The 9398-nt window shown below is 44.7% G+C and overlaps 1 protein-coding gene across 1 annotated transcript; it reads right to left on the bottom strand.

The window, feature by feature from the left end:
* Positions 1–6170: 6170 nt before the first annotated feature.
* LOC133045149 (elafin-like) lies at positions 6171–7859 on the bottom strand. Its single transcript, XM_061127352.1, has 3 exons — positions 7747–7859; positions 6568–6909; positions 6171–6331 (listed from the first exon to the last, which is right to left on the bottom strand). The coding sequence occupies exons 1-2, from the start codon at positions 7826–7828 to the stop codon at positions 6569–6571; spliced, it is 423 nt and encodes a 140-aa protein (XP_060983335.1). The 5' UTR covers positions 7829–7859; the 3' UTR covers positions 6171–6331; position 6568.
* Between the last annotated feature and the right edge of the window lie 1539 nt (positions 7860–9398).

Below are 9398 nucleotides of genomic sequence, written 5' to 3'. Positions count from 1 at the left end.
GTGACAACAGAATGGACCCTGAGGACCCTAGGCTAGGTGAAATCTGTCCGAGATAGACAAACAATATGTGCACTGTTACATTTATTGCCGCATTTGTCACAAGAGCCAAGGTACACAAACAACCTAAGTGCCCATACAGGTGAATGGATAAGGACGATGTGACATATGTAGATCCATATATAATGGAATATTACTCTGCCATGAAAAAGATGAAAAGCCTGCCACCTACAACAACATGGATGGACCTTGAACCCATTATGCTAAGTGAGATAAGTCAGACAAAGACGAGTGTTGTATGATATTACTTATATACGAAATCTAAAAAGCCACACTCATATAAACAGCGAGAAAAATGGTAGTTCCAGGGTATGTGGAGGTGTAAGAGATAGATTATTTGAGGGTACAAATTTGTACAGAGTAGGAAATAAGTCCTAAAGATCTAATCCACAGTAGACTGAATATGTGGTATAATATTGTACTATGATCTTTAATTTTGCTGAGACTAGAACTTATTTCATCCACTAAAAAAAAGATAATTATGTAACATGATGGAGGCAAAAATTATTGATACAATGGCAATCATATTTCAATATATGTGTATCAAGTTAATATGTGGCACACCTTAAACTTACAGAGTTATATGTCAAATATATTTCCAGTTAAAATAAATAAAATAAATGTAAAAAGAGGAGCTGTGACAAGGCAAATAAACTGATCAGAACAGCTCAATAGAAAAGGGAACAAGGACATGAAAAGGCAGCTCATGGAGGGGGAGAAAGTGTTAACCCACACCTGAATCGATATGGAAGATGCACCATCTAATTGATCATGAAACGCCAGTTCGAAAAACATGGTTTCCACTGCATTTTACTACAATATATTTGATTCACTAACAACTTTGGGCAATTCTTTCCCTCCTCTGGGTTTTAGTTCTATCAACTGTAAAATGAGGATACTGGAGAGATTGTTGCCAAGGGCTCCATCAGTCCCTTAAACAGTGAAAGAGGCTGAAAGATTCTACAGGAGCTGTTGTTCTCAATATTGTGAATATGGAAAACACAAGGAGTCGAGATCATTGAAAAGGAAGAATAAGGGGGAGCCAAAGACCCCATTGAGAATAATTGCCTTGACATAGAGGATAATTGCCTTGACATTGAGGATAATTGCCTTAACATTGAGAATAGCTGATTCAACAAATTTGTAGAGGATCATCTCAGCCAAATTGCTTCCATCTGCACCATCTTCTCCATTTCTGTATGTTTCCATCAACATATTTCCGTGTGCTGTCCCATCACTCAAGAACATTGATCTCATCTTAGGGACTGCCCTGCATGAAACAGATTACGCAGTACTGAACACACGGTCAGGAACCCGGCTCTACATGCTGGTTGTGGACCCAGCTCGAGAGCACTCTGTGACTTTGGAAAGCCCTTCATCTTCCTCTCTGAGCTTCAAGTTTCTCATGTTTAAGTAAAGAAGTGGTTCATGATAATCTCAAAGTGTACTGCCTGTTCTAACTAGATGGAAGGCTGTGTGATCAGGGACTTGCCAAGAGCTGATAAATACCGGGTGCATGTTTCTGACGCCCAGGACTGGCACCCTGAGAAGGACGACACACATGCCCAGTGGGAAGTGAGCATCGCTGGTCCTGTTCTGGATAGGGCATCAGAAGCACTCAGAGTTTCCTGTACCCTTTGAGGGATGCGCAGTTGTTCTGCCTCAGGGATGACCAGGAAACCTCAGAGACGGGCAGAAGGCTCCCAGCCTCTGATGGGCGCTCCAGGTTGTTGGATGCTAGATGCAGCAGGTGGAAGTAGGGAGCAAGAATGAGTCCTCCCACTGGCACTGAACATTTGATGTTTGTTCTTCTCAAGCTACTGTGCATAGCTCAAAGGGCTGTGTGTGTGTGTGTGTGTGACCTTAACAGTGCCTGAAGTCACAAACCCACTTTCTGACCCTCCCCCTAACATCCTGCCTGGAGTTATTCACATGTCAGATATGCCTGTATTAGGTTCTAGGTTATTTGGAGTTTTAGTGCAAACAGCTTGAAACCCTCCACCTGCTCTGGGCTTCTATTTTACAGATGGAGTCAGTGAGGTTCAGAGAGTGTGTGGAACTTCTCTGAGTCTAAGTGGATTGGGCACAGTACTGCCTGCTTCTGAATCCAGCAAGGACAGAGAATAGCAGGTACCTGGAAGGAATATGAGGCTGGATGTCTCAATAGGAATGAAAAGACTCTCTTCTCTGCCCAGGTACAGGCTCCCGAGTCAGCAGAACCTGGTCCAAATGGGGACATGGAACTTATGGATACTTGGTCCAGAGACATGTTGCCCCATTTGGGCCCCTTATCATGATGTGAATCCCTTATTTCTTTGAGTGAATAACTCCCCCTTGACACTATACATGAATAAAATTTTTTAATGCCAGTGCACTCCACGTGTCAGAAGACAAATGTCCAGGCATCAGTCGGAATCAGAGAAATTTACATTTATAAGAGTTTGATCAAATCAGCAAGTTCCAAAGTTAGGTAGAATGAACATTGGTCTAGGAGAGAGGGAATCAGGTCTTGGTGGCCCTGATTTGCTGAGTGAAATTGGTAAAAGCATTTCTTCCTAAATTTCTCCTTGTACAACTGATATAAAACAAAAAGGGAAAGTACATCTACCCACAGACTTTTCTTTTTTATATAATTTTATTTATTTATTTATTTTTGGCTGGGATGAGTTTTCACTGCTGTGCATAGGATTTTCTCTAGTTGCAGCGAAAGGGGGCTACTCTCTAGTTGCGGTGTGGGGGCTACTCTCTAGTTGCGGTGTGCAGGCTTCTCTGCGGTGGCTTTGCTTCCTGCAGAGCATGGGCTTCAGGGCACACAGGCTCAGTGGCTGCAGCTTGTGGGCCTATTTGCCCCACTGTATGTGGGTTCCTAGATCCCGGCCCATGGATCAAACCCATGTCCCTTGCATTGGCAGGTGGACCCAAATGAACCACCAAGTGAGTCCCCTCCACAGACATTTTATTGTCCCTGACCCCTTGCTTCATCTTTTGAGCTATTTAAAACCCTAAAAGATGATTCTTGAGAGTTCCTTGGACAGCAAGGAGATCAAGTCAGTCAGTCCTAAAGTCAATGCTGAAGCTGAAGCTCCAATACTTTGGCCACCTGATGCGAAAAACTGACTCATTGGAAAAGACCGTGATGTTGGGAAAGACTGAAGGCAGGTGGAGAAGGGGGCAACAGAGGATGAGATGGTTGGGTGGCATCACTGACTCGATGGACATGAGTTTGAGCAAACTCTGGGAAATGGTTAATGATGAGGAAGCCTGGCTTGCTGCAGTCCATGGGTTCACAAAGAGTCGGTTGTGACTGAGCGACTGAACAACCCAACAACAATAACTACCACCCCTTCCTTGGATTGTTTTGTTAATCTGGTGCCAAAATCACCAAGGGAGGCTGTGCAGGGGCAAAACTATTGCATCCTTGAAAGTTGCTATGAAAGTAGAGCTTTAATGTTCTCACCATAACAACAACAACAATAAAATAGCATTACCTGAGGAGAAGGATTTATTAGCTATTCTTATTGTGGTAAATATTTTGAGTGTATACATATATCAAATCACCAGGTTATACACCTTAAACTTGTACAATGTTATATGTCAATTTTATCTCAATAAAATGGAGGAAAGAGACAAAATAAATGGGGAAAATATTTCTGTCTTCACCATACAGAATCTTCACATTCTGGAACATGTTAATTCTTTATGCAAGACTTTTTTATTTGCTATGTGAATACTTGTTTACATTTCTTTTTTACAGTTCTCCCTTCTGTCATTAACTTTATTTGTTGAGTGGTTTCATTGTGTTGGTATTAGTATTGGGAATTTTTCCCATTTTCTGATTATTGCTAGTTTATAATAAAAATAAGACTCATGGGAGTTCCCCGGGGGTCCAGTTAGGACTTGGTGCTTTCACTGCCATGGGCTGGGCCTGGGTTCAATCCTTGATTGGGGAACTGAGATCCCGTAAGCTATGTGGTGCAGCCCTATCTTAAAAATAAAATGGGATTTAGTTGCACCCCTATGTTCATATAGCCCTCTTCAAATAGCCAATACATGGAAACAACCGAAATGTCCATCAATAGATGAACAACAATAAAACCAAAAACAAATGGATAGATAAAGAAGATGTGATATACACAAAATGGAGTACTATTCAGCCATAAAACAGAATGAAATAATGCCATTTGTAGCAACTTGGGTGAACCTAGAGATTATCACACTAAATGAAGTAAGGCAGAAGGAGAAAGACAAATACTATATGATAGCACTTACATGTGGAATCTAACATATGACAAAAAGGACGTTATCTATGAAACAGAAACAGACTCACCGACACAGAGAACAGACTTATGGTTACAAAGGGGTGGGGGTGGGGAGGGATGGATTGGGAATTGGGGATTAGTAGGTGCAAACTATAATACATAGAATGAATAAACAACAAGGTCCTCCTGTATAGCACAGGGCACTATATGCAATATCCTGTGATAAACCATAATGGAAAAGCATATGAAAAAATATGTGTATGGATATATATATCTGAATCTCTTTGCTGTACAAAAGAAATGAACACAACATTGTAAATCAGTTATACTTCAATAAAAAGTTTCAAAAAAACTAGGACTTATCATCACTAACTAGCTCCGTGTCATTGGGTGATTAATGATGCTTTCTCGGCTTCAATCTTTTGTTGTTGTTGTTGTTGGCTGTGCTGTGTGGTTTGCAGGCTCTCAGTTCCCTGATCGAGGATCAAAGCCACATCCTCTGCACTGGAAGTGCAGAGTCTGACTCATTGGATTGCCAGGGAAGTCCCATGGTCTCAATCTTTTAACAAAATTAAAGAGGTGTATGTGACCCATCTGAGGGAGTTCTAATGAGAAGTAAGACAATACTTTTGACATGTTTAGTACAGGGTCTGGAAGAGACAGAACACGAAAACAGAAACCGTTCTCACCACCAGTGGTGTATTATGTTTCTCAGGCCAGAAGTTTAGGCCCTGCTCTAGTCTGTGCTCCAAGATGCGTGGTCCAGTCCATCCCCTGGAGAATCAGAGGGGAACCCTGACTCCTGGGGCTGGCGGTTGTCTAAGGGACACTGGGCTATCTCTTGCCCCAAACAAGGCCTCTGCTCCCCAACTCCCCTCTAGAATAGCCCAACACACACACACACAAGGAAGAGATGTTTCAGCACCAGAATATCAGGGCTGAACTGACATTCATTACTAGACTTCCAGCATAATTTCACCCAACTCCCCTCAAACTGAAGAGACAAAACTGAGGCTCAGAGAGAGAAAGAGATTTATCTGGAGTCATCTAGCAAGTTGGGAGGACCCGAGAGCTAGAACTCAGGTCTCCTGGCTCCCAAGTGGGGTGCCCATTGAACCCCAATGCCCCTCCCACTTCTTCCTGGAGAACTCCATTGCACAAGGACAGTGGGGCATCAGGTCATCCAAGGTTACCCAACATACGCCTTCCCGCTGTCTTCACTCCTCCAGTCTACTCTACCCCAACTTGTATGTCCTCAGAGAACTTTATTCAGCAATGAAATGGAGGATCGATGTGTCTTGCCTCCTCATTCACATCTTGAAATAGAAAGCTGGGAGACGATATTGCTTCACCCAAAGGAATTATGTGTTAATGGGGGTCATCTCAGGCGTGAACAGGTGAAATGCTTCGAGAGCAGGGGTTTCCTGGCATCTGTCTTTCTGTCTTCTTGGAGGACACAGATTTATGGGAAACATTAGAGAAAGGGAACGAGGGAGTCCGAGGTTTAGCCAGGAGGGCTGGCTGGTCACACTGGCAGGGTTGATCATAGCCAGGTCAGAAGTGGAGGTCAATGGGAAGGTTTGGGGTCTTTATTTCCCTGGTCCGAGGCCAGAGGCCAAATGTCTAGGTTTCCATCTCCTGGTGAAATGGAGGCTGTGGTTCTTGGGTTGATTTTTTGATTTCTACAGTGAACCCTAGGAACAGACCTCTTGCTCCAGCCCCTGCTCTCCTTCACACCCTAAGAACATCTGCCATGGGTCCCACTTCACTCTCCACCAGGGACAGGAAGTCTCAAACCCACACCCAGAGCTCTCAGGAGCCCAGAAGTGATAAGAGCCAGAAACAAATGGAGTTGAAAGCAGTCTTTTATTGGAAAGTTCATGAGGGAGGCAGTCCATGCTCAAGCTTGGGCCTCCTGAATGAGAGGAAGAAGGGGCAGTCTGGGAGAGGGTCGTGCGACAGGCACCGGGGCCTACCTCCCTGGGGACATCACAGGTGCAGCAAGAAGACTCTACCTGGTAGAAGAAAAGAGAGTCGGAAATGTGAGTCAGCAGGTGAAAGACTCAGAGGCAGTGGGAGGCAGGACCAAGTCTACATGTCATCCTTCTCAGGACCCCAGTTATAGCTTCTGAGACCCCTCAGCCTCTCCATCACCTTCCCATGTCCTTTCCCCCACTAGCCTAGGATCACCCTCCACTAGTCAGCCTCTCTGTGCCCTCACGGGTCACCTTTTCCTCCACCCAGTTCTCACCTCACCGGGGATCCATACAGGTCTTCCCACAAAAGCCTTCACAGCACTTCTTGGCTCCTGGGCACTGAGCATCTCTCAGACACTTGTTAGGGGGATTCCACAAGGCGCACCGGATCAGAACCCTGGGGCAAGTGCCACGCTTGAATGGAAGGCTGGCTCGTTCTTGTCCTACAATTACATCTTGTCCTTTGACTGGATCTTGACCTTTCACTGGACCTTGACCTTTCACTGGATCTTGACTTTTCACTGGATCTTGTCCTTTGACAGGCGATTGACCATTGATTGGACCCTTTCCATTGACTACAACATTTTCTTTCTTAATGCCTTGACTTTTCGGACTACCTGTTGAAAGAAATATCCCCACATTTAGACCAATGGGTCTGCTTCAAAGATCTAGTCTTTCCTCCAGGTCCAGCCACTGCTCACTGCAGTGTCCCTTAAGCTGAGGGACACTGAGACAGAGGAGGCTCACCCGGGCTAGCTGGGGTCTGCACTCTCAGATGGCTGTTCCCTGGGCTTTGGGGAAAAGGTCTATAGGTCCAGGTTTCCTATGGGTGTCCGTTTCTTCCCCTCACCCTCCATTCTGAGTCCTGGGCCCTCATGAGAGGAGTGACTTTCAGGAGATGAGGACACATGGTCATCTTTGAGGAAACTTGGTGGAAGGGCAAGGAGCTGTGAGACACATGCCAGGAGACCTGAGCTCCAGCCTGGCTCTGGAGATTGCCCTGACAATCCCTCACCTCACTCTGGATCTCAGTGTCCTGCTTTGGAAAACAAAAGTCTTCAGACTCCATGATTTCTGAGGCCCTGTTGGTTCTTAACCTCCTTTTCTAGGACTGATGACTCAGGTGCTTTGATGGAGCAAACAGACAGGGAGGAGACCCCCACACCCAGGGCCCAGATTCCTGGGGCTTCTCAACTTCATTTCATCTTCTGTCCAAGTATCAGTGCTTGAGACCAGGTCATGTTACAACACTCCTTCCACAAACAGCCCTGATTTCCCAGTCCTGAGGCAGAATGTACATGGAGTCTAGTGGGCAACTTCCTACTTCTCTGGATACACTCCAGGCTGAAGAGTGGGCTCCAGCTCTGCATGCTGCCCCTTGTCAAGACCCAGGCTGACCCTAACATCCTCTCCTTAACCCAAGCCAGCCCCACCCAGCCCACTCGTCCACTCACTTGTTATGACAGCTGCCTTTGCCACCAGCGTCCCAAGGACAAGAAGGACCACAACCTGGACCAAGAAGCTTCTGGTCTTCATGTTGTCAGGAAGGTGTATGACTGAGAGCTGTAACTAAGCCTAGTTTTATGCACCTTCAGCTTGGTCAGGTGCCAAGGGTGGGTCTGTGGTTTCACAAGGGATAAGACTTAAATTTTTTTAGTTCTACCAGAAAATATCTACCCTCATCCTGGGAGGGACCTTGGGCTCTCCCCCAGGGATTATCCACGGGGAGATATGGTGACTGTTACATCATTTCTAATAGCCCCATGAGCTGTCTCATATTCTCACAAAGAAGTCTGGCAGGCTGGTCTGTAGGCATCATCATGACCAAATTCTTTATACTTAAAGAGTATGAAGCCCAAAGGAGAGAGAGGAATCACCCACAGTCATTCAACAAGTCAGTGGTAGGTCCGGTGTACTGTTTCCATAGCCAAGGTGTTCCCCCATTACTCCCCAGCTCCTGCAAGCCCCACCCAGACCTAACTATTTACCCCTCCCAGCATCACGCTAGGCTTTTCTTTCATTCTCCCCCTGATCCCAAGGAAAACTCTCAAAGGCAAATTTGACTTGAGGTTTAATGACTAATCATAATACTTTGCTATTTCACAGGCAGTCCCTGAAGTGGACCAAGAAAGTAATAGGGAAGGTGGCATTCGACATCTGGAGTGGCATGACACTCTTGAAATCTCAGTAAGAAGACAGAAAACACCCATAAAATAAAAGGAAGAAAGTAGAAATCATCTATAAGGTGGATATCTACAGTGTATATATCCAACATGGCTTCTGCCTTTTTAGAACAGGCCCCCTGTTTCTTCCGAAGAACTCCTGGTTCTTTGTACCATCAACTTAGGAATCTGATGGGAATTTTTGATCACGAAAGCCTGACACTCAGTCACAGATCAGGGTGTGTGTGTGTCTGTGTGTCTGTGTGTGTGTGTTCTATTGACATCCTTTGTTTAAATGGACACTAAGTGGAAGTCCCTCATTTTGGTAAGGGTAGGAGAGATGAGCCTGGAAACTCCTGAAGCTGAGGTTCCAGTCTGGGGAAAGGGGAACTTTTTTTGAGAAAAATAAATCTAATTCAATTAGAAAAGCAGAGAAATGATGGTAAGAGAGGCTTCAGAAGGACCAGTCAGCCCTTCATCCCCCTTTATCTTGAGAGCAGTTCTTCCCACACTTTTCCCATAGTTTGGTTATGACCCAATAAACTGCCTAAGCTAGTCTGAGTTGGTATTTTGTCACTGTTGTAAAAGTTCAGAGTAAAAAAATGAATACCCAGAAGTTAGGTATTGTCAGGGACAGAGCCTGAAGTTTGGAAATAACAGTGAGTTCTGGGTGAGACAGGGATGAAAGCAAACTAAGTATTTTGTAGTCAAACAGTTGTTAATATCTCCATCCTTTGTTTCTTTGGACTAGGCCTCATCATGCCCACCAGTGCTGCTGAAACATTAAGGAGCTATAGCAAATACAAGGTGTTGAGGTTGACAGGCTACTTTAAAAAAAAAAAAAAAAAAAAACCCTCATCACAAAATAAATTATACCAACAAAAAAGTGTGTAGAACTGATACTCCTTAAAGAATTAAAACATTAAAATGGCAGCCTGCACTCA

Source organism: Dama dama, chromosome 23, assembly GCF_033118175.1.
Source record: "Dama dama isolate Ldn47 chromosome 23, ASM3311817v1, whole genome shotgun sequence".
NCBI classification, from domain to species: Eukaryota; Metazoa; Chordata; class Mammalia; order Artiodactyla; family Cervidae; genus Dama; species Dama dama.
The sequence above is the reverse complement of the archived record's forward strand: the minus strand, read 5'-3'. Positions and strand labels throughout refer to the sequence as shown.